This window comes from Trachypithecus francoisi, unplaced genomic scaffold, assembly GCF_009764315.1.
Source record: "Trachypithecus francoisi isolate TF-2019V2 unplaced genomic scaffold, Tfra_2.0 Lachesis_group8, whole genome shotgun sequence".
Classification (NCBI taxonomy): Eukaryota; Metazoa; Chordata; class Mammalia; order Primates; family Cercopithecidae; genus Trachypithecus; species Trachypithecus francoisi.
The window spans coordinates 50,592,986-50,620,813 of NW_022681473.1; the positions used below are offsets into that span (position 1 = coordinate 50,592,986).

A 27,828-nucleotide genomic window follows, 5' to 3' on the forward strand; every position below is an offset into this window, starting at 1 on the left:
TGATCCACCCGCCTCTGCCTTCCAAAGTGTTGGGATTACAGGCGTGAGCCACCGCGCCCGGCTTTTTTGTTTTGTTTTGTTTTGTTTTGAAACAGAATCTCTGTCGCCCAGGCAGGCTGGAGTGCAATGGCGCGACCACGGCTCACTACAACCTCGATCTCCCGGGCTCGAGATCCTCCCGGGCTTAAGAGATCCTCTCACTTCAGCTTCCCTAATAACTGGTACCACAGGCGCATGCCAACATGCCCAGCCTTTTTTATTTTAGTATTATTATTATTATTATAGCGACGAGGTCCCACTGTATTAAAATAATATAGTGATCTCGAACTCCTGGGCTCAAGAGATCCTCCGCCCTCGGCCTCCGATAGTGCTGGGATTACAGGCTACCGCGCCCAGTCTCTTTTTTTACAAAGAATGTAAATAGCCGGTGGATGTTAGATGGGCAGCTGTTTGCAAAGATGTCAGACTATTTCATTACGGAAAGATGCTCTCAAAAGACAAAATAGGTAAATCGAAAGAAAGTGTCCATTTTTTCTCAGTGGCCTAATCTATCAAGTATCATGCTTGGTTTTGAGGGCACAGAAAGACAGCGCCCTCATGGAGTTCAAAGTCTGGTGGAGGAAACCAATCATAATAATAATGAGGGGTTAACGACAACAGAGCCTTGAAAGATAACATCTCCAGGGAATAAGGAAGAGCATTCCAAGGTATTTTGCCAAATGGCAAAAACCGCGGTTACTTTTGCACCAACCTTAATACAAATAAAAGCGTGTACACAAACAAGATACTCGAGGAAGAATACGGCTGACACACAGAAACGGATCGTTATCTTGGGGCTTTCCTGCAGCCTCGTTCCTTTCAGTCTCATAACACCCCAAAATCTGTGGACGGTGAATGAGAGCTAGTATCACCCGGAGTCACGGCTGTTGCCTCGTAAGACTTTAGATGCAGCCCGCCACCGGGAGAAACTGGAGGGAATCCGCAATACACAGGAACCAAGAAGGGCTGCGTGACAGGGGCTGCCCCGCAGCTCTCAGCCGCCGGCACGCCCAGCCCTGGGTTTCCCGCCAATCTCAGTTCCTAGATCTTCCCAGGCTCCGCCCGCCGCCGAGCGGTCGGAGAGTTTTAAGGCAGGGGAAGTGTTGCAAGCCTATCGATATCTCTGGAATAGACTGCGCTACCCTGCGCTGCCGCCATCAGACTCCTGCAGACTTCTCTGTAGATCGCTGAGCGATACTTTCGGCAGCACCTCCTTGATTCTCAGTTTTGCTGGAGGCAGCAAGCAGGCCCGCGCCACCACCATGGTACGTTGAATCCCGACCTCTGGAAGGTTTAGGGCAGAGCTCCGGTGACTGGGGGATGACGAGCCACCTCTCCTGTCATCCTTAGCGCCGCCCGGGGCCACGAGGTATGGGAGCCTCGGCAGACGGCCGGGCTCCGGCAGTGATTCAGCATCTCCGGCCTGGCCGGGCTAGGGGCTGTCGGTAGCCAGTGCGGCCTTTCCACCGCTTTCGCTTCCCGGGGAGCCTCCGACACTTCCTCCTCTGTCAGCTAGATGAGTTCGCCCCTCAGGTTCCTTCAGTGGAGTAGATTCTGAGCGGTCCAGAATAGCCCCTAGTGCTGTGTATGGGAGAGGAGAAGACAGACACTTGACTTGGAGGCCTACCTGTACCACCAGTGCGGACTTGACCCCCAGGTTTGTGTTCCTGGACCGTGTCCGTTTTCCTGGTGGGTCCGTCTGATTTATCTCTCCCCTAGACTTCGGTTAGAAGAGGCCCTTTTCAATCATTTTGTCCAGTCACCTATTTACAGATGAGTAAGCCGAGACTGAGAGGGGAAGTGATGGAATCTGGGTTACAACATAGGATTCTGGGTTTCCAGTGCTGTGCTCGCACTCAATCTCACTCCCGTGATGATTCTCCCCAGCACTGCTAGACTTGTTATAATAGTCATAATAGCCGTAGTGATTCTATCGCTGCAGCTATTTGTGCCCACCTCTAACTTTCTGAGGACATTTTTGTTCATTCAATATGAATATACAGACAGAGCATTTGTACAAGCATAACTACAGTGAACGTTCAAAAGTAAGTCATACATGTCCCTAATCATAAAAGCAGAAAGAGACGTTTAGATAAAGAACTGTGGGAGTATGTGTTAGGGGGATTTGGGAAGAAAAGGAGAAGACTTCCAGAAATCGACATTTAAGCTAACTTAAAGAAAAGGAAGGCTTTTAACCATTTATTAGGTCCCAATAAAAGGGAGCAGCATAAGCAAAAATAGGCAAGAAAGTTGATTGTGAACTTTAGTAATTGAGCCTAAAGGGATTGCTATGGAGGGTGTTAGAATAAGAGGTTGGAAAAATAGGACCCATTTAGATCTGCTTCTCCCTCTCCCACCAGTTTATGGTAAATGTAGAATTGGCTTACGTCTGAATACAATAGTAATCTTCCAGTAAGATTGCATGAACAGAGGGCCTTAACATTGAATGGAAACACAAGCATATTTCTTAATGAATGTTAAGAGTTGGGATTTGAAATATTCTTCTATTAACAGGTCTTTTTTTCTTTTACTTTTAGTTTCGAAATCAGTACGACAATGATGTCACTGTTTGGAGCCCGCAGGTAAAATAATGTTTTTTAAACCATTTCTGTGAAATGGCTTTTTGTGGCTGCAATATATTTAGAAGCTTGTGAGAGCGTAGGCTTGGGGAAAATGGAATATAATATTTTAGTCCTTCTTGGAAGTTGCATTTATAATTAAAATAAGTCTCCTGATGGACCTAGAGGACATTATGTTAAGTGAAATAAGCCAGAAACAGAAAGAAAAATATTTCATGCTCTCACTTATATGTGGAACATTTTGTTTAAAAGAGCAAATATATATGGAGAGAGAATAAAACAGTGGTTACCAGGGTAGGGAATAACAGTGGGGAGGAAAAAAGAGGAGATACAAAGTAGCAAATATGTAGGTTGAGCAAGTGGAAGGATCTAATGTACAACATGAAGACTACAGCGAATAATGCAGGTAGTGTTTTGTATTCAGGATTTTTGCTAAATGAGTAGTTGACAGCTCTTGCCACAGCAAAGGAAAATGGGTACGTGAGACAATGGATATGTTCATTCTGTGATAGTGACCCTACTACATATGTGTATCTTACAACATCATTTATACAACAAAATTTATTATAAAAGAAGCTTTTGGCTAGGCGCAGTGGCTTATGCCTGTAATCCCAGCACTCTGGGAGGCCGAGGAAGGTAGATTACTTGAGTTTTGGAGTTCAAGACCACCCTGAACAACATGAAACCTGGTCTCTACAAGAAATACAAAAATAAGCTGGGCATGGTGGTGCCTGCCTATAGTCCCAGCTACTGGGAACGGTGAGTTGAGAGGATTGCCTGAGCCCAGGAGGCAGAGGTTGTACTGAGCTGAAGATTGTGCCACTGCACTCCAGCCTGGGTGACAGAGTGAGAACCTGTCTCAAAAAAAAAGTTTCTTGATTTAAAAAAAAATCAGTTGAGATTTAACTATGTCCACCTGACATTTGAAAACTCTAATTTTTAGTTTATAAAAGGTCTTCTAAGATGTGTTTTTGTTTTTTTTTTCTTTAGGGCAGGATTCATCAAATTGAATATGCAATGGAAGCTGTTAAACAAGGTTCAGCCACAGTTGGTTTGAAATCAAAAACTCATGCAGTGTTGGTTGCACTGAAAGTAAGTAAAGTAATAAATATGTCTTCCTCTGTAGAAAACTATTAATGTAAATTTTACCATAGACAGTAAGGTTGTAAACTTATTTTTACATTTTTTTTAACATCTTATAATGTCTCCATTTAGAGGGCGCAGTCAGAGCTTGCAGCTCATCAGAAAAAAATTCTCCATGTTGACAACCATATTGGTATCTCAATTGCGGGGCTTACTGCTGATGCTAGACTGTTATGGTAAGTATAATCATGAAAAATAAACATCCTTTTTGATTCATAATTGATTAGTTTTCTCAAAAAGATCCAGATAAGATATTTTAGGAAGTTGTCTGCCAGAATGCTTGTAAATTAAGATTATGAATACCTTGGTGGGTTTGAGTTTGTTATTAAATTTTCCATTTTTTGATCCCCGTAGGAATAACTCATAAAATTAAACATTAGCACTTTTTAGAAGTCACTGAGTAATGTGATATTTGTTAATACAATGTATATTGTTTGAGACTCTGTTATGTCTAAGAAGAGCTTGATACTTTTGTCTGGTTTCCAAGGAGAAGCTGAACCATACTTGTTTTCTTTGTGCTTGTTTTCTTCAATATATCAGTATTTATTAGACATTTATTTTTTGCAATGCTCAATACTGGATACTGCAGGGTATACATAAGTGACTCAGACATGGATCTTGTCTTAAAGGAACTTGAAGGCAAGTTTATGTATAAACTCAAATCTAGTTTATCTATAATATAACAGAAAAATTTCTGTAAGAGTCTAGAAGAGACAGATTATTTATGGTTGAAAGGCAATATGTAAATGAAGAGATCGGGCTTTGAAATTGCACAGATTGAGTTCTCACCTTCACCACTTAGTATCTGAGATTGGGCTAAATACCTAAACACTGAATTTTTTCCAGTGTTTTCTTTATCAAGGCTACTTTTAAATATTATTTATTTATTTATTTTTTTTTTGAGATGGAGTCTCACTCCCACCCAGGCTGGAGTGCACTGGCACGATCTCAGCTACCTGAAACTTCCACCTCCCAGGTTCAAGCAATTCTCCTGCCTCAGCCTCCCGAGTAGCTGGAATTACAGGCACCCGCCACCACACCAGGCTAATTTTTCTATTTTTAGTAGAGACGGGGTTTCGCCATGTTGGCCAGGCTAGTCTTGAACTCCTGACCTCAGGTGATCCACCCACCTCAGCCTCCCAAAGTGCTGGGATTATAGGTGTGAGCCACCATGCCCAGCCTATTTTTAAATATTTTAAATTGCCTACTATAAAGCACTAACACAGAGCCTTTCAGGTATTATGTATGTGTGTTGTGGATGGCAGGTAGTTAGCTAAAACTAATCTCTTAAATTTGTGATTTGATAGGAAAGAAAGAATATAAATTATAAGGGTGGGCCTGGCACAGTGGCTCCTACCTATAATCCCAGCTCTTTGAGAAACTTAAGGCCAAGAATTTGAGACCAGGGCAACATAGTGAATCCCCATCTCTACAGAAAATTTTAAAACTTAGCTGGGTATGGTGGCACACACCTGTTGTCCTAGCTACTCAAAAGGCTGAGGTGGGAGGATTGCTTGAGTCCAGAATTTCAAGGTTGCAGTGAGCTATGATAGTGCTACTGTACTCTAGCCTAGGTGACAGAGTGAGACTCTATTTTTTTTTTTTTTTTTGAGACAGAGTCTCATGCTGTCACCCAGGCTAGAGTGCAGTGGTATGATCTCGGCTCCGCCTCCAGAGTTCAAGTGATTCTTCTGCCTCAGCCTCCCAAGTAGCTGGGACTACAGGCATGTGCCACCACACCTGGCTAATTTTTGCATTTTTAGTAGAGACGGGGTTTTGCCATATTGGCCAGACTCGTCTAGAACTCCTGACCTTGTGATCTGCCTGCCTCGTCCTCCCAAAGTGCTGGGATTACAGGTGTGAGCCACGGCGCCAGGCCGAGTGAGACCCTATTCTTAAAACAACAGCAGCAGCAAAAGCAGTGTAAATAGTAGTGCTATTGTTTTCAGAATTTCAGGCTAAGCGTGGTGTCTCATGCCTGTAATCCCAGCACTCTGGGAGGCTGAGATGGGTGGATCACCTGAGGTCCAGAGTTTGAGACCAGCCTGGCCAACATCATGAAACCCTGTCTCTACTAAAAATAAAAAAAAATTAGCTGAGCATGGTGGCAGGCGCCTGTAATTCCAGCTACTCAGGAGGCTGAGGCAAGAGAATCGCTTGAACCCAGGAGGCAGAGGTTGCATTGAACTGAGATCATGCCATTGTACTCCAGCCTGGGCGACAAGAGTGAAACTCAGTATAAAAAAAAAAAAGAAAGAAAGATTTTCAAGTTATTCAGCCAATCCCTTACTCTAAGTTAGCAATATAATGACAGCCTTAAGGGTTTCCACCTACTCTTCAAAATGGAAAATGTATTATATTATCAAACATTTTCTTTAACTCAATCTATAAAATATTGCCATGCCAATACATAATCAATATAAAAACTTTATTAATGAGTTATTGCACGTTTTTAGGTACTAAGTCTTTGAAATTTGGTATGTTATTTTGTACTTGCAATACATCTGAATTCAGTCTAGCTACTTTTCAGGGCTCCATAGCCACATGTGATTATTGCATGCGATATTGGGCAGTTTACTTTTAGACAGCATTGGGAAATGGACTTGGATATAAGTACTGAACAAATAGCTTGGTTTCCTGTAGTCAACCATGTGATGATCAGATGTGACATACACATATACTGGACAAAGCAACATTGAAAGAAAGGAGCATATCCATTTCTTGTTGATCTTATTTACAGGCATGAATTCTCTTCTCCCCAATGTTAACCTTGCTTGAATTTCATCAGATTTAACAGTGAGACTCAGCGGCTAGTGTCCACTATCTCCTCTAGAGTGCTTCTTATGAATAGAAGTAACAGTGGCAGGAACACGTAAAGATGCCCTCTGCTGTGGTTTCCATTTCTTATAGTTGCTCTTTCGGAGAAATGTTAGTCTGCTTTCAAGAAAAAAGGACAGAGTAGATAATCTTTTTGCTGGTTCAAGATCTAGAATTAAGACAAGCTTGCTGACAGTGGGAAGGATAAGAGAAGAGAGGTTGCTCTTTTTCTCTTGTTCAGCCTTCTCTGTTCTATAAGTGCTGTGAGACAGAGATTCTCTAGAGCTAAAAAATATTTCAGTATTTTTTAAAAACCTTATGTGGCTCCAGAGTTTGGCACAAAAACGCACCCTTGCACGCATGTCTTTCTTACCTTCTGTCTTTCTTATATGGATGTGATCCATGTAAACACTTGGAATAATGCGAAGTGAAATCAAACAATTTAGATTGGAATAGTTGTCTGTAATTTGCAATTACTAAACTTTGTTTCTTTTTTAGTAATTTTATGCGTCAGGAGTGTTTGGATTCCAGATTTGTATTCGATAGACCACTGCCTGTGTCTCGTCTTGTATCTCTAATTGGAAGCAGTATCCTTTTTATGTTAGCATTTATGGATATGAACTTTGAAGGGTTTTGATACTTCTGTTAATTATTAGGAATATGATAATAACATGACATAGGTAAGATTGTGAAAACTTTAAAACAACAAATTGAGTTGCTCTTTCATTAGCCTTTATAAGCAATTGATATTTGCTAGACATAAATAAGCCCAACTTCAGGAAAATTAAGCATCTTTTTAGAGGGGATTTAAAATTTCTTAATGGTTCTAGATGTCCCAAGAAACCCTAGACCCCTTGTATCCAAAACAAATCAGGTTTTACACGGGAAGAAATCATTTTGTTGGCACTCTTTCTTAGGTTTGGTAGAAAGTCAAACATTTTATATTAGGCCAAAGAAATAGTGTCCTTTTGCGTTATTTCTCTGGTGGATTATGTAACAATTAAGGAATAAGCCAGATACCTTTGTTAATAATGTATAATTTGAAAATAAAGACAGTACTTCATTCCTTGTTAAAACAAGCTCTTTAACCAGTCTAAGAGACCCAGATACCAACACAACGATATGGCCGGAGACCATATGGTGTTGGGCTGCTTATTGCCGGTTATGATGTAAGTTCATTGAATATTGTTATATGTTAATGATTTTTTTTATTAACTAGAAATTTTTATAATTTTTAGTTCAACCAACGTAAATAATTATGTGGTGTATTTATTTCTATTTGTAGGATATGGGCCCTCACATTTTCCAAACCTGTCCATCTGCTAACTATTTTGACTGCAGAGCCATGTCCATTGGAGCCCGATCCCAGTCAGCTCGTACTTACTTGGAGAGACATATGTCTGAATTTATGGAGTGTAAGTGATAGCCTTGCTTTTTTATTTTATTATATTTTTTTTTGGCCTCTTCCAGTCTATATAGTAAATAAATATAGTATCCTAACTGCGTAAAACTATCAGTCTTACAGAAATAATTTTTTTTTAAATTAAGCCCAGGAAGAGTTTGTTTCTGTCACATATACTAACTTCAACTTCTGGTTACCGCCAGAAGTTAAAATTGATACCGTAGTTTCAATCACGACTAGAACTTTTTCAAAATATAAATGTGTTCCCAACCTTGAAAATTCTTGATTCAGTTGGTCAGAAGTGTGGCCTGTGGAGTGGAGAGTGGAGAACCACTATACTACCTGCCAGTTGTAAGCTCTGTTCACTTTTAGTTTTCTGTGAGTCTTATTTTAAGCCACACAGACATTTCTGCATTAGTAGTGCATACACAAGAAATAAAAAGGCAGTGTAGCTGAGGGAAAAGAAGGTAAAAGAGGTAAGATGTTATGACAGGGCAGGTTTTCAAGTGTTTTGCTTTGCATTGGAAGGAGGGTATTGGGTTTTACATTTCTCCTTGTCATCTTATCTGTTTTCTGGTGACATAGCATTCTTTGGAGGAAATATTTGGGGTTTAGTGAATGCAGAGAAAAATAGTTTAATTGACATTACTCAAAGCAAACTGTTGTAGGATGACAATAGGTTTAACTTTGGGAAAAGAGGATTCCTTGGACAAATAAGCTTGGTAAATGCTTGCTTAAAGTTTAACATTTTAAATTATGGTAAATGGATTGGGGTCCCCAAGGTTACCCCAAAATTGGGAGATTTGCTAGGACTTAAAGCACTCAGCATATAGTTGTACTCCCAGGTAAGACTTATAACAATAAAATAACAATACATAGGTGGATCATTAAGGAAAAATACAGTCCAGAGGAATCTATGTGCAGGCTTCCTTATGCTCTTTCCTTCCCAGAAGGAGTCACAGAGTACACTTGCAGCAATATGTATGGGATGTTTCTGCCCAGGGAAGCTCATTGGAAACTCAGTGTCCACAGTTTGATTCAGAACTGCTCATATCGGCACCCTCTGCCTAGCACATTTCAACCTGCATAGGAAATTCCTAAAGATTGAATAAATCCATAGATAATTTTGCTACTTTAATGATATAAGGCATCTGATCCATGAACATAGAATATCTTCATTTATTTAGGTATTTAATTCTTTTTTTCTTTTTTTTCTTGAGACGGGGTTTCACTCTTGTTGCCCAGGCTGGAGTGCAATGGCACAATCTTGGCTCATTGCAATCTCTGCCTCCCGGGTTCAAACAATTCTGTTGCCTCAGCCTCCTGAGTAGCTGGGATTACAGGCTCGCCACCATGCCCGGCTAATTTCGTATTTTTAGTAGAGACGGAGTTTCTCCGTGTTGTTGGTCAGGCTGGTCTCAAACTCCCAACCTCAGGTGATCCACCTGCCTTGGCCTCCCTAAGTGCTGGGATTACAGGCGTGAGCCACTGCACCCGGGCAGGTATTTAATTCTTTCACTGATGTTTTGTAGTTTTCCGTGTACAAATCATATTTGTCTTATAAGTATTTTATTATTTTTGGTGCTGTTGTTAACAGAATTGTGTTCTTAATTTCATTGCATATTATTCATTGCAACTACGTAGAAATACAATTGATTTTTGTATATCAATTTTATATCCTGCAATCTTGCTGAACTCGTTTATTAGTTCTAGTCATTTTTTTATAGATCCTGAGATCGTATCATCTGGGAATAGAGATAGTTTTACTTTCTCCTTTCTAATTGCCCTGGCTGGAACCTCTGGTACAATGATGAATAGAAGTTGCATGAACAAACATTCTTTTTTTTGTTTCTTAACTTAAGGGAAAAGCTTTTAGTCATTCACTATTAAGAATGATGTTACCTGGTCGGGCGCGGTGCCTCACGCCTGTAATCCCAGCACTTTGGGAGGCCAAGGCGGGTGGATCACGAGGTCAGGAGATTGAGACCATCCTGGCTAACATGACGAAACCCCATCTCCACTAAAAATACAAAAAATTAGCCGGGCATGGTGGTGGGTGCCTGTAGTCCCAGCTACTCAGGAGGCTGAGGCAGGAGAATGGCATGAACAAGGGAGGCGGAGCTTGCAGTGAGCCGAGACTGTCCCACTGCACTCCAGCCTGGGCGACAGAGTGAGACTACGTCTCAAAAAAAAAATGATGTTACCTGTCAGCTTTTTGTAGATGCCCTCTATAAGAGGTTGCTTTCAATTACTAGTTTTGTGTTTTTATTATGCAAGGATTTTAGGTTTTATCACATGCTTTTTATGCATCTCTTGAGGTGGTTATGCAGGTTTCCCCCTTCCTTCTGTTAACGTGTGTTACACTGACTTTCAGTTGTTAAACTAACTTATCATTCTTGGGATAAATCTCGCTTGTCTATGGTATATAATTTTTTAATATGTTGCCAGGTTCTGTTTGTAGTTTTTGTTGAGGGTTTTATTTTTTTATTATTGTTATTATTTTTTGCGTCTATATTGGGTCTGTAGTTTTCTTTTCTTGTGATGTCTTTATTCTTGGTATCAGTAATACTGGCCACATAGAATAAGTTGGGGACTCCTTTTTACAATGAGCAAATATAGGGACTAGGATTCTACAGAACACATTCTACAAAACTTGGAGTTGTATAATTTGTTGTCGGGATTTTGATTTGACTTAGCAAAAGAGGAGACAAAATTGTAACAGAAATAATGAGTCCTCTCATTAAATAATAATCAGCAATGTCATAGAATGCTATTAAAAGATTATATGACTAGCATTAAACTTGGCTGTTTTTACTATGATAAATTTAGTGTGTAACTAAAAACCACAATTTCAGACTGTAGATTTGATAAATAACAGAAGCCTAACAATGAAATTAAGAAATAATTGTTGATTTATTACATATAGGCAATTTAAATGAACTAGTTAAACATGGTCTGCGTGCCTTAAGAGAGACACTTCCTGCAGAACAGGACCTAACTACAAAGGTAAGTATTGTCTTTTCCAATTGTAGATATAAATGTTACAGTTTAAACCTTTATTGCATAAATGTAATGGAGTATAGATACAATATTCTTTAATTTGGGATATGATTGTCTTGGCAGATTCTTTCCCTTTAAGCTATTTGCTAAGTAATCCAATTTTATTTTTTAAGCATTTCTTTTTGGTACAAAGCAGTAAAACCAGTAAATCTCATGCAAAATGTCCTTCATTATTTTCAGCAGATTGGCCTATCTTGGTATTATTTAGTTAACAAAAATATATATATATTGAGCACCTACCATGTGCAGGCATTCAAAATATAGTAAACACAACAAATACCTTTTTCTTCATGGAATATACATCCTAGTAGGGAAAGATAGTGTACACATAAGTACATTATATAGTATATTAGAAGAAGATAAATGCTATGTAAAAAATAAAAAAGGGTAAAAGGAGAAAGAATGACTAATTGGATGTAGGTAGGTGGTCAAGGATATTCTCACCAAGAAAATGAAATTTGAGGAAAAGATATAAAGGAGGTAAGTGAGTGTAAGCTATGCAGATGTCTAGAGCAAAATTATTCTAGGAAATACAAATGCAAAGGCCCTAGTATTCAAGGCAAGGAGGCCAGTCATGTTGAGGTCAATCATCAAGAGGAAGAGGAAAAGGAAAGAAATCAGAGAGGTAATGGAGGTCCCATAAGCCATTGTGGGTACTCTGCATTTTACTCTGAGTGGGCTATTAAGAGTTTGAGCAGAGGAATACCATGATTTGGTTTAGGTTGTAAAACAGTCACTCTGGTTGGCATTTTAACAACAGATTGTGGGCTGGGCATGGTGGCTCATGCCTGTAATCCCAGCACATGGGGAGGCTGAGGTGGGTGGATCACTTGAGGTCAGGAGTTTGAGACCAGCCTGGCCAACATGGTGAAACCCCGTCTCTATTAAAAATACAAAAAATTAACCAGGCGTGGTGGTGCATGCACTCCAACCTGGGTGACAAAGCAAGGCTCCATCTCAAAAAAAAAAGAAAAACAGATTGTAGGGGTAGATAGATAGTGGGGCTATCGGTAGAAATAGTTTTAAGGCTATTCAGGTAATTCATGTGAGAGATGATAGTGATTGGAACAGAGTGACAGAGTTTAAGATGAAGAGTAGTGGTTCAATTTTGGATATCTTTTGAAATTACAGCCAAAAAAGTTTGCTAATAGATTTGTTGTAGGGTGTGAGCGGGGAATGTCTCCGAGGTTTTGGGCCTGATTAATTGGAAGGAAAGATTTATGATTTACTGAGGTGAAGAAGACAGTGGGAGGAACAGGTTTTAAAGTAGGCATTGGGGAGGAAGGTCAGGCAGTCAGTTGTGGACATGTAAAATTTGAAATGCCCTTTTGTCCAATTGACGGTACAGAGTAAACAGTTATAAGCAACCAATGGAGTTCCACAGAGAGTGGTCCAACTTACATTTCAAATTTTTGAAGTCTTTATATAGAAATGGCATTTAGAGTCTGTACTGGAAGAGATTCCTAAAGGAATTTTGAATAGTAAGACAAGCATTATGAGGACTGGACCAAGAACACTCTAACCTTTAGCAACAGGGAGATGAGTAGGTATTGGCAAAGTCAGACTGAGAAAGGTGGTCAAAGAAGTAGGAGGAAAACTTGGAAAATGAGGCATCTTTGGAGGCAAATGAATAAACTTTCAAGGAGGAAGGGCAATGAAGTTGTCACTGAGAACTTGACAAGACAACCTTCATGGAATAATAAGGCAAAAACGTGATAGTGGAATCAGGAGAGAATGGGAGATGAGGAATTGGAGATAGCTCTTTGGAGGATATTTTCTGTTGATGGTCCACAGAAATGGAGTGGTGACTGGAAGAGGAGAGAGAAATTGTTTTGTTTTGTTTTGTTTTGTTTTTTAAGATGGAAGAAATTACATCACATTTGCTGCATGATTGTGAGAGTAATCCAAGTAAATTTAGGGAAGCATTTATGAGGAAAAATAATGAGAAAATTGTTAGAGCAATGTACTTTAATAGTACATAGATGGAAGGGTTGGCCTTAGAGAGGAAATTTTAATGGGAAAGGAGAGAATCTAGGGACATAGGTATAGGAAAGAGTGGATACAGTGGGAACTTGTGAAAGTTCTCTTCCAATTGCTTCTGTTTTTGCAGTAATAAAGGAACAAGGTTTGCAGCTGCAAAGACCTTGGAGAATGTTAGAAGTGTCTTAAAGAAGGGGAGCATGAATGATGTAGGAACAGGTATAGTGGGATCCAGGAACCACTAAGGCCTACTTGAAGTTAATGATCATTAATAAAGTGAGATTAGTCACTTTTATCAAGCCTTTTTTTATAGTGATTAGATAATTATTGTTTAGTATCAATGTGAAGACTTTATAACCTGCATAATTTTTTTAAAAAATGTTTGTAGATAATATAGATCTTTGGAGTTACTCATGATAATCAAAAGTATTAATATTAAATCTGCAAATGACAAGGGTCTGCTAGTTTCCTTCTTTTTTCCCCTACCCATAAATGGTTTTTAAGGTTTTATTCAGGTGCTATATAAATTCTTATTCTCCTTTTTTCACCCAATATTTTATCATATGTATTTTTTCATCCAAATTCTCTTATTTTACTTTTACCATTTCTTACCCTTCAGAATGTTTCCATTGGAATTGTTGGTAAAGACTTGGAGTTTACAATCTATGATGATGATGATGTGTCTCCATTCCTCGAAGGTCTTGAAGAAAGGCCACAGAGAAAGGCACAGGTATAATCATACAAGAGGCTTTAGTTCTATTATAAGCTGCTGTTCTTACCACAACTGTGTCTGTAAATTTTCCATTTTGTCTTAAATATTGAAATGGGCCCATAATTCAAATGGCAACAGGAAAATTACGAACTGAATAAAGTTAAATATTGAAAGGGCAGTGATCTCCATAAACACAAAAAGGGGGCCGGGTGCAGTGGCTCATGCCTGTAATCCCAGCACTTTGGGAGGCTGAGGTGGATGAATCACGAGGTCAAGAGATGGAGACCATCCTGGCCAACATGGTGAAAGGCTGTCTCTACTAAAAATACAAAAATTAACTGGGCGTGGTGGCATGCACCTGTAGTCCCAGCTACTCAGGAGGTGAGGCAGGAGAATCGCTTGAACCGGGGAGGCGGAGGTTGCAGTGAGCCGAGATCCCGCCACTGCACTCCAGCCTGGGCGACAGAGTGAGACTCTCTCTCAAAAAAAAAAAAGGCGGGGGAGAAGTGTTGATTATTTGGTTATCTATTGCTAGGTAATAAGCTACCCCAAAACTTAGGGGCTTAGAACAAAAAGCACTACTTCTCACAATTTTGCAGCTGACTGGGGCTCAGCTACATGGTTCTTTGCTGGTCTCGTCTGGGATCTCTCAAACATTGCAGTCATTTGTGGGGTGCAACTGGAACACCCAAGAAAACTTTAGTCACATGTCTTCTTTACTAACACCTTTTAGGTGTCTTAGAGGAGCATCTATAAGGCAAAGACCTCTGCTAGAATGACTGAGCCTCTATCCATGTAGTTTCAGGGCCACTTCTTCAGCAGGGTCTCTGTAGCATGTTGGCAACTCGGGGCTTGCAAAAGTCAGAAGTGAAAGCCGCCAGGCATTCTTAAGGCTGAGACAGCATTCTTAAGGCTGAGACGCAGGACTGGCACAACATCACTTACACACATTGGGTTGGTTAAAGTGAGTCAGTGGCCCAGCCCAGATTCTGTGTGAGCGGAAACTGGAAGAAATGCTCATTGGGGGCCAGCTTTGGACACTAAGATGGCTCTTCATGAAGAGAAAAGCAGCAAGAAGTGAATCTCAGGTTAAATACGGGTCTTTTTGCTGGATATTTAGAATATACATTTGCTATTTATAGATGCTTATTTGATAGCTGTGTAATTGAAAGTAAAAAAGAATCTAGTATGGAAATTTCTACAGCATGAGTATTTTGAACTTGAAAAGGATATTGTTGGTACTATTTGGGGGAGCAAGATTTGCAATATTTAAACTTTTTGGTAAAAACTAGCACTGTTGGGAAGAATGCTGTGGAATACCACACAACTAGTTTGGTAAAGGGGAAAAGAATGTCTAAAAAGTACTGATTGTATTTTAAGCATAATAGTGATAATACAAGGGAGGCTTTTACTCCTGAGCAATGCAAAGTATGATAAAATGGTAGAATTGTTCAATGATATTTAGGTTTTCAGAAATGTGAAATTATATGTACAGTTATCCTCAAACAGTGTGGGGTTTAGTAGTGCCAAACCCCAGCACAGTTGAAAAACCACATATAACTTTTGACTCCTAAAAATCTTCTGATAGCCTGCTGTTGACTGGAAGCCTTACCGATTACATAAACTGGCAATTAACAGATAAATAGACTAGTTTCTTTTTTTTTGTTTTTTGAGGCAACGTCTTGCCCTCTTGTCCAGGCTGGAGTGCAGTGGTGCTATCAGACCTCACTGCAAGGTTGAACTCCTGGGCTCAAGCGATTCTCCCACCTCCCCCTACCCCACCAAGTAGCTGAAACTACAGGTGTGTGCCACTGTGCCCAGCAAATTTTTTTTCTTTGTAGTAGAGACAGGATCTCACTGTGTTGCCCAGGCCAGTTTCAAACTCATGGGCTCAAGCAATCCTCCTGCCTCAGCCTCCCAGAGTGTTGGGATTACCGGTGTGAACCGCTGCACCCAACCAAATAGACTAGTTTCTACGTATATTTTATGCATCCATGGCATACCTTTTTCTTATTCTTTTTTATTATATTTCTAGGCTACACAGTTGGTCTGCTAATTTATATTTATTGGAAAAAAAAAAAAACAAAAGCTTCACCCTAAACAATGTTAGAGTAAAAGCAAACAAAAAGAAAAAAAAAGAAATCTGCATATAAATGGACCCTCACTGTTTAAACCTTTGTTGTTCAAGGGTCAACTGTATTTTTTTTTTAATAAAAAATCTTTTCACCTCAAATCATGAGCACTCAAGGAGAAAAAAAGTACTGCTCAGAAATGTTAACAGAACAGTGAACTAAAATTGTGTATTCAGAATATCTCTTTACCCCTTTTTCTCAATTTTTTATAATATAATATTTGTGATTAGATGTGTATACTGATCAAGTGTTCATTTTACATATTTTCTTTTTTCTTTCCCTGTTAAGCCTGCTCAACCTGCTGATGAACCTGCAGAAAAGGCTGATGAACCAATGGAACATTAAGTGATAAGCCAGTCTATATATGTATTATCAAATATGTAAGAATATAGGCACCACATACTGATGACAATAATCTATACTTTGAACCAAAAGTTGCAGAGTGGTGGAATGCTGTGTTTTAGGAGTCAGTCCAGATGTGAGTTTTTTCCAAGCAACCTCACTGAAACCTATATAATGGAACACATTTTTCTTTGAGAGGGTCTGTATAATCATTTTCTAGAAAGTATGGGTATCTATACTAATGTTTTTATATGAAGAATATAGGTGTCTTTGTGGTTTTAAAGACAACTGTGAAATAAAATTGTTTCAATGCCTGGTATATTGGCTTTTTATTTTTTTAAGTAGCTTCAACTATATGTAGTAGTCTGGGATTACAGCTGGTCATTTGCCTAATTAAATTGCCTTATTTTTAGTGATGGAGAAACATAATACCTCTTATCTATCATAGCCGTATAACAGTTCTTCAGTGTATGGACTGGCTGCATGAGAATCCATGGAGATTTGGTTTAGAAGACAAATTTCAGGCCGGGCGCGGTGGCTCACGCCTGTAATCCCAGCACTTTGGGAGGCCGAGACGGGCAGATCACGAGGTGAGGAGATCGAGACCATCCTGGCTAACACGGTGAAACCCCATATCTACTAAAAATACAAAAATTAGCCGGGCGCGGTGGCGGGCACCTGTAGTCCCAGCTACATGGGAGGCTGAGGCAGGAGAATGGCATGAACCTGGGAGGCGGAGCTTGCAGTGAGCCGAGATCGCGCCACTGCACTCCAGCCTGGGCAACAGAGCGAGACTCCGTCTCAAAAAAAAAAAAAAAAACAAATTTCAGGGTTCAACTGTGGTGGTTTTAATTAAAACCTAAGAAACCACCACTTCCTGATATAAGCATCAATTATCATATGAATGGTTTTCTTTCCAACCAGCAGATGGCAGTAGTTGCAGCTCTGATCTTTGTAGGGAACTTCTGTAAAAACAACACATGGGAAATTTTAATCCTAAACCTTTTATCCTCTCCAGCCCCACTCCAGCATGATCTTTAGGCTGCCTTCTGTTATTCCCATGAGTGGTATACTCAGGTATTGCAGAACCATTTTTATCTTAGACCATGTAAAATGAAATTAGAGGAAATAATCTGATTTAAAAAAAAAAAAACAAAACAAAACATAATCCTGGCTGGGCGCAGTGGCTTCATGCCTGTAGTCCCAGCACTTTGGGAAGCCGAGGTGGGCGGATCACCTGAGGTCGGGAGTTCAAGACCAACCTGACCAACGTGGAGAACCCTCATCTGTACTAAAAATACAAAACAATTAGCTGGGTGTGCTGGCACATGCCTATAATCCTAGCTACTCAGGAGGCTTGGGCAGGAGAATCGCTTGAACCCAGGAGGCAGAGGTTGCAGTGAGCCGAGATCGTACCATTGCACTCTAGCCTGGGCAACAAGAGTGAAACTCCATCTCAAAAAAAATTTTAATTTAATTTAAAAAAACCCATAATCCAAAATTTGGCTGTTGATGTCTAGAGGAGTTATTTTATTTTCTGAGATAATACATCTTTCTGAAGAGAAATTAATTTACAGATAGTAACCCATTTTAGACCTAATTCTAATTAGCTGCTACTGGCTTTGGGCAAGTTACTTAACTATTTTAAGGAAACCCTTTGGAGAATTATACTGAGGGTTAAAAGGGAGAATTTATATGATAACACCTTTTAAACTCTAAAATTCATACAATGTTAGTTTATTTTTCCCCCCAACTTTCCCAAATCTTCAAAAACCTTAGTAGATTTAAATCTCCCTGATTTCTTAGAGAATGGTAAAAGTAGCTCTGGGAGCCCTATTAAGGGAAAGATGTCAGTTTCTCCAGCAGTAGCCTCAGGAATCTACCATGTAATCTTGGGAGTTAGACGCAAGTACCATGTGGCTATTTGACCTACAGTGGAGTTGCATCAAGCACATGTAACTTTCCACACACATACACACACACACACATACACAATACTGAACTCAGGAACTCCCACCTGCCTCCACACTCAATGGGTATATAGTCTGGGGAGGGAGCATAAGCGGGAAATATAATAATCTGCCTTTTGCTTAGGCAGGTCTCTCTTCCACATGCCTTCCATTGGGTGAGCCTCTGTCTTTGCTGAATGATTCTGTTGTTTAAAAATATTGTGGCTCACACTTGTAATCCCAGCACTTTGGGAGGCCGAGGAGGGTGGATCACCTGAGGTCAGGAATTCGAGACCGCCCTGGCCAACATGGCAAAACCCCGTCTCTACTAAAAATACAAAAATTAGCTGGGCATGGTAGCACACGCCTGTAGTCCCAACTACTCGGGAGGCTGAGGCAGGAAAATCACTTGAACTTGGGAGGCGGAGGTTGCAGTGAGCTGAGATAATGCCACTGCACTCCAGCCTCTGTCTCAAAAAATAAAAACAAAGATTGTTTATGTTTATCATTGTGGAACATGCACCTGTTCCACAAATGCAAACCACTAGCTGGCTTGTATTCAACTTAATAAATAAATAAATAAATAAATAAATATTCTGTATTGTATTTCGGGAGCAATTTAAGTAATTTTTGCCACGTGATTTTTAGTCTTATATACTGACTTTAGAACTTAAAGTCCTCCCACTCCAGTAATACTCAACCCCACTGTATATACAGTTCATTGTGATGCCCTTTCACGTTTAGTCTGTTGTACTCACATATTCCATTTAGTCTGCTGAATAATTACAAACAGTAAAATCCTAATGATGTTTTATAAAGTCTGTCACTTTGATACAAAGATACTCAATTCACCTGACATTTATTGAGCATGTATATGTGCAGCTCTGAAAAACTGGTATGGAATAAAAGGCAGTAGCTAGGTGCGTTGGTTCACGCCTGTAATCCCAACACTTTGAGAGGCTGAGGTGGGAGGATTGCTTGAGTTCAGGGGTTCAAGACCAACCTGGGCAATATGGTGAGACCCCATCTCTACAAAAATTTTTAAAACTTAGCTGGGTGTGGTGGTACACACCTGTGGTCCCAGCTACTCAGGAGACTGAGGTAGGAGAATCACTTGAGCCTAGAGTCTGAGGCTGCAATGAGCTATGATCACACCGCTGTACTCTGGCCTGGGTGACAGAGTGAGACTCTTGTCTCAAAAAAATAAAAGTAATAAAGTAGATGACAGGATTCAGGTACTAGTTCTAACTCAGTGTTTGGCCATTACATGATTTGGTGGGGCAAGTCCCTATTCTCTAGGCCGTGACTTTTTAGATATCATAATTTCTATGGTCCTTGATATAATGACAAGGTATTTGCTCTGTATTTATAATTTAAAAGGCATTCAAAATTATATGATTACATCTTAGAGTAAAAAAGCCCAAAACAAAATGTGTTTTACAACAGATCAGGAAGAGTTAATGAGGCTAATATTAAGGTCCTTATACCCATTCAAAAAGCTTTGTACTTAAGAATATGGAAAAATATATGCACTGCCAACAACAATTGTAGGTTCAGATCTAACTAAAGTAATATGTAAAACATTAAATTTTCTTGCCTTTTCATATTTAGTACTTAATGACTTGGGGTCATGAGAAACCTCAAAGTTATTCTGTAACACAATGAACCCCTGGGGCAAATGAAGTCTGTACGGTTTAAGTCCTACCCCATGATGGCCCTAAACTGAGCTTTCTTACTGTAAGTCTAGTTTTTATACCTTTTTTGCTGACAGATTGCCACTTTTTGGTAAGTTAAGTGGGCTTGGAAACCAGATAACTGCATTTGTAAAATTTCATGTTAAAAATGAATACACAGAAAAGGAACAAACTGTTGTACACACATCTTGGATTGATCTCAAGGGAATTACACTAAGTAAAGAAATCCAGTCTCAAAATATTATTGTATAATTCCATTTATATAACATTGAGATGATAAAAATCATAGAGAATTATTAGTGGTTGCCACAGGTTAGTGTGGGAGGTGGCTATGGCTATTAAAGGACAACATGACAGCATGAGAATCCTTGTGATGGAACTGTTCTGTGTCTCCACTGTGTTGGTGATCACACACATATAAGCATGATAAAATTGTCTACAAGTGAATATAAAAATGAGTACATGTAAAACTAGTGAAGTCTGAATAAGGTTGGGTGAATTATGTCTGTCAATTTCTTGAAATTGATATTGTACTATATGCATTGGGAGAAACTGGGTAAAGAGTATATGGAAACTCTGTATTCATGTCACTCTACAATTAAGATTAAATGTTTTTTAAAAATGAGTGCACAGAATCAGAGGGGGCACTCTTAAAGTGCTGTCAACACATGGCTTTTGTAATACATTTTGGGTGCTCAAAGAATTTGTAGTTTACTTGATGGTTCTAAAAAGAGAAATCTCAAAAGAGCTAGATCCTACATAAATGAGGTACTATTGGTGTTCCATCTTCTGAGATGAACCTGTTAATTAGGGCAGTTGCCGTCAGATCTCTTTTTATTCACAATATTTTGCTTAAGCTTTAAAATATTTTGTTATTAATAATTGGCCATAAAACCTTTTTGGGGGAAGAGGGAGGGGTAGGGGTGGGGCGTGCTATGGAACTTCAAATGGACAAAACCGAAAGTACTGTGGCTGATTGCAGCTGTAACAATTAGGTCTTTGGAGATACGTAAAATCCTTTAAAACAGTGACTATCTTCCTTTATGCATAAAAATTTTTTCTAATCTACTGGGTGCTCAGGAAGGATCACGGAAAGAGGGCATTATTAAATAAAAAGAAATTATACCAATGTGGCTTTGGATTTTCAAATAACTCGAGCCCTACCTGCAGAGAGGCTGATTTAAACTACAAGCGATGTTAAGAACTGAAATGGATTTTAATCTAGTGACCATTAATAAAATAACTGAATTAGTTTCCCAATAGTATTAGTTACTTTCCCAGTTTATTAGGGGGTGAGCAAGAAAAAGGATTCCTGGGTTTCCACTTTCCAGTCCAGAGCTGTTTTTCACGGGAATACAGCCCCGCAAAAGTTTCCCTCTCTCCAAGCACTTCCTCCCCTTGACTGTTCCTGGAAGAAGGAGCGATTTCCAGTCAGAGTTTAAATGAGCATAGTGCTTAACTCAGCGCTTGGCTTTCAGGGAAAACTAGAAAATACGTGGTTTCCTTGCTCTGCGGCCTAATCCAACCCTGGACGAGAGAAGAGTAAGAAAATAGGATATACTTGCAGCGCACAAGCGCTGCACAAAGAAGGCATGTCCTCTCTGAGTCGCCGTAGGTGCTAGGTGGCTGTGGCTTTGGTCATTAACCCACCCCCTTCCACGTCAGCCAAGGACTCTGGAGCCGCAGCCGCTGCTGCGGGTTGGAGCCGGAGTAGACGGATCCACGGCTGCCCCAAAGCACTACCCCTCAGAGCCTGGTAGTTGGGCCACAAGCCCCCCAGTCCCGGAGGAGTGGTGGGTCGAGCAGAGTCGGAAGAACTGGCTCTCTAGCTGGAAGATGCGGAAAGGGATTGACTAGGCCGCTTGCGTCTGGGCCTGGCAGAGGGGACGGGGTGGGGGTGGGGGTAGGGGCCGGGGGCTAGGAAGCTCCGGGTCGGACGCTCCATCCCGCCCTCTGTATTGGTCAGGGGTCTTTCCCTCCCAAGACCCGGAGGCTTACCCTTTCCGGCCCAGGCCTGCTTTGCTGGGGGAAGGGGAGGAGGAAGCGGGTGGGGCGAGGTGGGGGTGCAGCGCGCTGATTAAGGGACCCGCGGACGTGTAGTGGGAACCCACCAAGGACCGCGATAAAGCGCTTTGGGGTTTTGGCGGAGTATTCAGGCACAAGGTCTCCTAACTTGAGCGTGCAGATTGTGTGTTGTGTTAAAAAACTGTATGTTCCATAACATTGTGGGGTTTGGCTGGGGGACTGGCACTGTTCTGTGGGCCTTCCTTCGGCTGTACAGCATTCTCAAACACTGGACCGGCATGCGAAGGAGGGAGTGATAGATAATATACCTTATGCGGGAGCTGACAGTGTGGTTTTTACTAGAATTTATTTTTATGGGAACACGATATAGATTGACCTGTCCTTTCTAATACTTTAAAATGTCACTATAGATACTGGTTTGTGGTATTTTGTTGTTTTTTTTTTTGGGGGGGGGCGGTTTGTAATCATGTACCTGTGTTTATTTTTCTAGATTTTCTGGCATCCTTAAATCTTGTATCGAGGATTAATTATAATATAACCAGAAACCATGACGGCAGCTGAGAACGTGTGCTACACGTTAATTAACGTGCCAATGGATTCAGAACCACCATCTGAAATTAGCTTAAAAAATGATCTAGGTAAACTTTGATATTATTTTGAGAATGAAATGAAAAAAGAAAAGACGAAAATAAAAAACTCATATTTCATATTCCTTTATAATTAGAAATGCTTAATTTTTGTCTAAAGTTTTTCTAGGATCTCTTCAATAGACCTTCTATTAAAAATGCAAACTTCTTTAAATATTGGTTGTTTGAAATAGAACATCTCAGTAAACCTAAGGAAATTTTAATAGTTTAGATATTCCTCAAAATGTCATAATTTTTGTGGAGTTCAATATATTATACTTAATGTAGCTGATATTCTCTAGGCAACAGATTGATGATGTGTATTGGAATATCTTAATTCTATTGTGCACTTAACTTCATGTTACTTAGCTTGTAAAACCAAAAGAACTTTGTTCTTTGGGTTACCCACCCAGACAATTAGATCAACACTGGAATAAACATGTATTTTCCAGAAAAGTTTAACTTTTCATTGTTTAAGCATTTTTGCAAACAAGAAAACAACTATATTTGTGAATTTTATTTTTTTAATGTTTAATTTTTGTGGGTATACGGTAGATGTATATATTTATGGGGTACATGAAATGCTTTGATACAGGCATGCAATGCATAATAATCACATCATGGAAAAATGGAGTATCCATCCCTTCAAGCATTTATCTTTTGTGTGACAAACCAGTTACACTTTTAGTTATTTTTAAATGTACAATTAAATTATTATTAACTGTAGTTACCCCGTGTGCTATCAAATATTGGGTCTAACTCATTTTTTCTTTTTTTTGTACTCACTAGCCATCTCCACTTTCCTCCCACTACCCTTCCCACCTCTGATAACCATCCTTTTACTCTATCTCCATGAGTTTGTTTGATTTTTAGCTTCCACAAATAAGTGAGAACATGTGAAGTTTGTCTTTCTGTGCCTGACTTATTTCACGTAACGTAATGACCTCCAGTACCATCCATGTTGTTGCAAATGGCAGGATCTCATTCTTTTTTATGGCTGAATAGTACTCCATTGTGTATATGTACCACATTTTCTTTATTGATTTATCTGTTGGTGGACACAGGTTGCTTTCAAGTTTTGACTGTTGTAAACAGTGCTGCAACAAACATAGGAGTGCAGATATCTCTTTGATGTACTCATTTCCTTTCTTTTGGATATATACCCAGCAGTCAGATTGCTGAATCCTATGGTAGCTCTATTTTTAGTTTTTTGAGGACCCTCCAAACTGTTCTCCATAGTGGTTGTACTAGTTTACATTCTTACCAACAGTGTACAAGGGTTCCCTTTTCTCCACATCTTCACCAGCATTTGTTATTGCTTGTCTTTTGGATAAAAGCCATTTTAACTGGGGTGAGATGATATCTCATTGTAGTTTTGATGTGCATTTCTCTTATGATCAGTGACGTTGAGCACCTTTTCATATGCCTATTTGCCATTTGTATGTGTTTCTGAAATGTCTGTTCAAATCTTTTGCCCATTTTTAAATCAGAATGTGAGATTTTTTCCTATAGAGTTTTTTGAGCTCCTTACATATTCTGGTTGTTAATCCTTTATTAGATGGGTAGTCTGCACATATTTTCTCCCATTCTGTGGGTTGTCTCATCACGTATGTCAATTGTTTCCTTTGCTGTGCGAAAGCTTTTTAACTTGACATGATCCCGTTTGTCCGTTTTTGCTTTGGTTGCCTGTGCCTGTGGGGTATTACTGAAGAAATTTTTGGCCAGACCAGTTACCTGGAGATTTTTCCCAGTGTTTTCTCGTAGTAGTTTCATAGTTTAAAGTCTTAGATTTAAGCCTTTAATCCATTTTGATTTTATTTTTGTATAAGTTAAGAGATAGGGGACAAGTTTCATTCTTCTGCATATAGTTTTCCAAGCACCACTATTGAAGGGACTGTCTTTTCCCCAATGTATGTTCTTGGCACCTTTGTCAAAATGAGTTCACTGTAGGTGTATGGATTTGTTTCTGGGTTCTCTATTATTTCCCATCGGTCTGTGTGTGTTTTTATGCCAGTACCATGCTGTTTTGGTTACTATAGCTATGTAGGATAACTTGATGTCAAATAATGTGATTCCTTCAGTTTTGTTCTTTTTGCTCAGGATAGCTTTAGCTGTTCTGGGTCTTTTGTGGTTCCATATAAATTTTAGGATTGTTTTTTCTAGTTCTATGAAGAATGTCATTGGTATTTTGATAGGAATTTTATTGAATCTAGATTGTTTTGGGTGGTATGGACATTTTAGCAATATTGATTCTTCTAAGCCATGATCATGGAAGATCTTTCCATTTGTTGATGTCCTCTTCAACTTCTTTCATCAGTATTTGTAGTTTTCATTGTAGAACTCTTTCATTTCTTTGGTTAAATTAATTCCTAGGTATCTAATTTTATGTGTGGGTATTGTAAATGGGATTAGATTGTTTTTTAAATTTCTTTTTCAGATTGTTCACTATTGGCATATAGAAATGCTACTTATTTTTGTATGTTGGTTTTGTGTCCTCAAACTTTACTGAATTTATCATATTTCTGAATTTTAAAAATGTATACTTTGTCTCCGCTTTGTGAGTGATTCTGTCAAGAAAAAAAAATTTATAATTAATACACTTTCCAAAGTTATGATTCTTGTTTAATTGAACTGCCAAAAATAAATATAACTTAAACTGATAAATATTGTTTAAACAGAGCAGAGTGATAATTATGCTTCAAATATAGAGTGGTCTTTTAGAAGATAGTTTGCAGTTTGAAAAGAAACTTAATGTTTTACTTGCCTAATCCCACTTATTAATCAGCAGTAATGGAATACCTCCTGATTTTAGGTTACTTAATACTAGGTTTCTATAGAGGTCTATTTTTAGAGAAAGGAAAAGAAACCCACTTTTATGACATTTAAAATGATACCATTATATGCATAAGCCACATATATTTCCGTTTCCATATTCATGTGGGATACTTGAATGCAAAATAGTGAATACACTCATTAGTGTTTTTTTCCCCCTCATAATTTAAAATTTTTCATTATTAGATCCTCAGGATACTTAAGGTTATAGGTAGGAAGGTAAAGAACAAAATTTGCCCCTAGTTGGAACGATGCCCTAGTCTTAATTGAAGCTGCCTTAACTACCTTCCTCCAACCAATAAATAAATACGTACTCTGCAGTTTAATGTATATTTTTGCCATTAGGAAGAGTTGAGACTGGGCACGGTGGCTCATGCCTGTTATCCCAGCACTTTGGGAAGCTGAGGCAGGTGGATCACTTGATGTCAGGATTTCGAGACCAGTGTGGTCAACATGGTGAAACCACATCTCTAGTAAAAATACAAAAAGTTTAAGTGGCTATTAAATGAAGAGTTCTGTGGGCCAGATGAGCCACCTCATCTGACCCTCAGAACTCTTCATTTAATAGTTGCTTAACTCTAATCATTATAAATTTATTTCTCATGTTTAGGCCCAAATCTGGTTCCCGGTAACTACTACCCATGAGTTGTAGTTCTTTTCCTCATAATGGTCCTGAGATTATTGAAGACTTGTGATCACTCTTTCTTCTCCCCTTCCCAAGATAATTCATTTATTTTGATGATCAAACGGTTGTAGTAGCAGTGTGCTACTACATACTTCTCTGCCTTTGAATTTTGCATCCAGAATATTTTTAGTACTATAAATTCTTCAGTATGCAATGATAATGGTGTGAAATTATAGATAGTTTTGCACAAAATACTTTTTTTTTTTTTTTTTTTTTTTTGAGGCGGAGTCTCGCTCTGTCGCCCAGGCTGGAGTGCAGTGGCCGGATCTCAGCTCACTGCAAGCTCCGCCTCCCGGGTTTACGCCATTCTCCTGCCTCAGCCTCCCGAGTAGCTGGGACTACAGGCGCCCGCCACGTCGCCCGGCTAGTTTTTGTATTTTTAGTAGAGACGGGGTTTCACCGTGTTCGCCAGGATGGTCTCGATCTCCTGACCTCGTGATCCGCCCGTCTCGTCCTCCCAAAGTGCTGGGATTACAGGCTTGAGCCACCGCGCCCGGCACAAAATACTTTATATTGCAGAGTTTTTAGGCTAAATAACAGTAAACTAGCATTTTATCTTAAATGTGTCATCCTTAATTCTAAATGATGACTACTAATCTAGAACATTTGAATTACCTCCCAGTTTTCCAGATGATAAGAAATATTCTAAAGTTTTACAGCCTGTAGAACTATGATGAGATTTTAGAAATAATGCACTATTTTAGTTTTCCGCCTTTTTGAGTATGACGTTTCTCTTTCTAATGTTAAAAAAATTACATATTTATTCTCCCTTAATAGTAGTTTTAACTTTGCTAAAATGCACACAAATAGCTAAAAGCTGTTTTGAATTCAGAAGCAATTAATAGCATGTGTTTACATTTTGAAAAATAGCTATATGTGTTTTGAAGCACATGTTTACTTGGTATGACTGTAGATTCATGGAGTCTGCATTAACTCAGTTGGCTGGGAACCAGAAATCTAATCCAGTGCCTTCATATTGTATATAAAGAGTCTGATTTCCAGAGATAAATGACTTGAGCAAAGAACTTGTTTGGTGGAGAACCAGGTGAAGAACGCTTGTCACTTGGGTTTATACTTTTATTACCATTGCTGATACTGAAGTAAGAAGATACATTTTATTTTGTTAATTGCTTTTAAATTTATGTGATGAATTTTCTTTTGAAATAATTGTGCTTTTTTTTTTTTTTTAATTTGTGATTCAGAAAAAGGAGATGTAAAGTCAAAGACTGAAGCATTGAAGAAAGTAATCATTATGATTCTGAATGGTGAAAAGCTTCCTGGACTTCTGATGACCATCATTCGTTTTGTGCTACCTCTTCAGGATCACACTATCAAGAAATTACTTCTGGTATTTTGGGAAATTGTTCCTAAAACAACTCCAGATGGAAGACTTTTACACGAGATGATCCTTGTATGTGATGCATATAGAAAGGTAAACCACATCTTAATTTTGTCTGAATATTGCTTTGAATTTAGATGTAAAATTGGTAGAATGGACTTTGTTTTAATTGTTAAAATTGAGTCTTTGATAAGATGTAAATTGTAGAGATTTGGAATTAAAGTTGTAAAGAGTTATTGTAAAAAGTTTTATTGTCACTCTTTTCAGACATTTTCTATACATTTTATGTGTATATATTAATTAAAAAACAGTGACACATATAAGACATTGATGAGATAGGTAAAAATTGCTTCAGTCAACAAGAATATGATGGAAATTGTCTGGTAATCTAGGTCTTTTTTCTCAAATGTATATTTTTTCCATTGGAAAGTTTTGCATTAAAATTTTCTTTTTGTAAAAAGCTGAAACTCAG

General features: G+C 39.0%; 2 protein-coding genes across 6 annotated transcripts in view; both read left to right on the plus strand.

The window, feature by feature from the left end:
• The first annotated feature begins 650 nt into the window (after nt 1-650).
• PSMA1 (proteasome 20S subunit alpha 1) lies at nt 651-16,525 on the plus strand. Of its 3 annotated transcripts, none has more exons than XM_033207673.1 (10): nt 651-1,304; nt 2,577-2,621; nt 3,609-3,710; nt 3,834-3,937; nt 7,077-7,165; nt 7,677-7,747; nt 7,864-7,993; nt 10,907-10,986; nt 13,640-13,750; nt 16,153-16,525. In XM_033207673.1, the coding sequence occupies exons 1-10, from the start codon at nt 1,302-1,304 to the stop codon at nt 16,207-16,209; spliced, it is 792 nt and encodes a 263-aa protein (XP_033063564.1). In that variant the 5' UTR covers nt 651-1,301; the 3' UTR covers nt 16,210-16,525. The 3 variants fall into 3 exon arrangements, with proteins under 3 accessions (XP_033063564.1, XP_033063566.1, XP_033063567.1); XM_033207675.1 differs by having other exon boundaries at nt 1,197-1,696; XM_033207676.1 differs by having other exon boundaries at nt 1,197-1,408.
• A 4,947-nt stretch (nt 16,526-21,472) lies between these two features.
• COPB1 (COPI coat complex subunit beta 1) overlaps nt 21,473-27,828 on the plus strand; it is a 49,127-nt gene continuing 42,771 nt past the window's right edge. Inside the window, exons 1-4 of one of the 3 annotated variants that reach the window (XM_033207679.1) lie at nt 21,494-21,642; nt 22,365-22,512; nt 26,931-27,117; nt 27,220-27,449. In XM_033207679.1, coding sequence (XP_033063570.1) covers nt 27,270-27,449 — 180 coding nt within the window. In that variant the 5' untranslated portion in view covers nt 21,494-21,642; nt 22,365-22,512; nt 26,931-27,117; nt 27,220-27,269. Of the gene's footprint in view, nt 21,643-22,364; nt 22,513-26,930; nt 27,118-27,219; nt 27,450-27,828 lie in introns of all 3 variants that reach the window. The other 2 variants (XM_033207678.1, XM_033207677.1) reach the window with 2 other exon arrangements.